Here is a 1863-nt window from a genome sequence, read left to right as displayed (position 1 = left end):
ACCTAGATGATCCTAAGGATCCAACATATATTCCTTTGATCGACGAGGAGAAGAGAACGGGCTCTTAAAGGTAGGAGGGGACGGCAGTAGCTTGCTGAGTTGTTATCGGCTATTTTCCAAAGATGGGCTATATACTGGGCTTGAGCCCAGTGGTGTCGTAAAGTTAGTTGGCAGCCGCAACCGCAATTGGGTTGGATGGGCCGGGCACTCCATCCGTGCCAACCCTGTGTGGAGTCATGCTTCCCGTCGAATCTGATAAATTCACCAGCTGACAGCTGTGCATAAGGACCGAGAGCTGAGAGCACGGCCGCCCTCGCCTGCCGCGCTCGACACGTTCTCCCGTGACTCACAAGGCGCACGCATGCGGCATGCCGCCGCCGCCGACCTCACCACCTCGGCCTCCCCGCTAGGCTGGACACGTATCGTAGACGTGTCACCATAGAACCACGGGCAACACGCGCCCGCTACTAAAGGCAAAGCTAGGAGGGGCCTCGTCTCCACGTGCGTACCCGTGCATGCGCGGCAATTCGTTGATCTCCGAATCTCCCGTCAGTCTCTACGCACCTGAACGTCTGTCTGAGTCCATGGCCAAGGTCGAAGTCGACGCTAGGGCCACGGCGACGAGGGCGGCGGCAGCGTCGCGGAAGACTGGGCAGCCGGCGGCGGCGAAGGGGGGCGCGACCATATCCGTGACAGTCGTCCTGCTCGCGCTGCTGGTGGCCTCCGTCGCGGCGTTCCTGACGTCGTCGTTGCCGCGCGCCGGCGACGGCGATGGAGTTGGCGAGGGCGTCGGCAAGGGGGTGCAGGAGGGAGCTTCCGGCAGGGCGGGGGAGGCAGCAGGGAAGCGCGCCGAGCCCGTCGAGCATGCGGTCGGCGACGGCGTCGGCGTCCCGGGGTTCAACAGCCGGCTGGACGCGTTCCGCACCTGGGCGGCGCTGACGTGGACAAAGCTCCGGCGGCCGCGCTCCGACGAGCCACGGTATGTCATGTGTGAATGTGAACTAGCTAGCTCTCGGTTTCCTGCTCCGTTGCTTGTGTGCCGCATAGCCTAATCAGTATTTATCAGCTAAGGATACGTACGTATGTGACGTGGTCACCGTGTGTGTCCTTCCTTGTGCCAAGGTACGACGATGCCGCCACCGGGAGCGCCGGCTCTGTGGCGGACGCCGCGAAGAGGAGCTTCGAGATGGGCAAGGAGACGGTGGAGCAGGCGGCGGCGTCCACTGCAAGGCCCACGCGGGACGCCGCTGAGACGGCCAAGGAAAAGGTGAAGGGAGCAGCCTCGCCGTCCGACGGCGCTGAGCTCTGAGCAGAGCATGCCTCGTCTTTTATGTAGCATCGTGTAAAAAGACTGTACCGCACATGTGACATGTCCGATATATGTACACCAGTCTTTCCCTACAGTGACTAGTCTAGCCTACTAGTGCATAGGCAGCATAGTCTGGCTCAGTTCAGGACTTATCGCTGATATGACTGATTTATAAGATTGATTTGTTGTAAGAAAAAAATATTATTTTATAGCTAAAAAAGTAGGACCGGTTTCCACCGACAAATATAGGCATAGCCATGCGCGCATTGGCATGTGAGCTGAGTTCTGGATTTCCACTTCCGGATCAGTCCGCTTGTTGGTCAAGGCGCACAGGTTGTGCTAGTATATGTTGGCTCTCTATTCACCGTCCAGAGGAAGATGTCAAATCTGGTGGGATGAAATAAAGTCTTAGTTCATCCACGTAAAGTTTACTTTCTATTTCATCAAATATTTTAGACATATACATAAAATATTATATATAAACTAAAAAATAACTAATTGTAAAATTTACGACTAATTTACGAGACGAATCTTTTAAACCTAATTAGTCTATG

At 55.7% G+C, this 1863-nt stretch overlaps 1 protein-coding gene across 1 annotated transcript; it reads left to right on the top strand.

Annotated features, from left to right (window-relative positions):
* Positions 1-527: 527 nt before the first annotated feature.
* Positions 528-1383, top strand: LOC136529780 (uncharacterized). Its single transcript, XM_066522850.1, has 2 exons — positions 528-979; positions 1123-1383. The coding sequence occupies exons 1-2, from the start codon at positions 585-587 to the stop codon at positions 1307-1309; spliced, it is 582 nt and encodes a 193-aa protein (XP_066378947.1). The 5' UTR covers positions 528-584; the 3' UTR covers positions 1310-1383.
* The last annotated feature ends 480 nt before the right edge of the window (positions 1384-1863 follow it).

This window comes from Miscanthus floridulus, chromosome 2, assembly GCF_019320115.1.
Source record: "Miscanthus floridulus cultivar M001 chromosome 2, ASM1932011v1, whole genome shotgun sequence".
In the NCBI taxonomy this organism is placed as follows: Eukaryota; Viridiplantae; Streptophyta; class Magnoliopsida; order Poales; family Poaceae; genus Miscanthus; species Miscanthus floridulus.
This window is presented reverse-complemented; position numbering and strand designations above follow the sequence as displayed.

Excerpts from the sequence above, each read along its gene's own strand:
- LOC136529780 (XM_066522850.1), top strand. The coding sequence starts at position 585 with ATGGCCAAGGTCGAAGTCGACGCTAGGGCCACGGCGACGAGGGCGGCG. Across the intron at positions 980-1,122 it reads CCGCGCTCCGACGAGCCACG|GTACGACGATGCCGCCACCG; the intron begins GTATGTCATGTG and ends CCTTGTGCCAAG.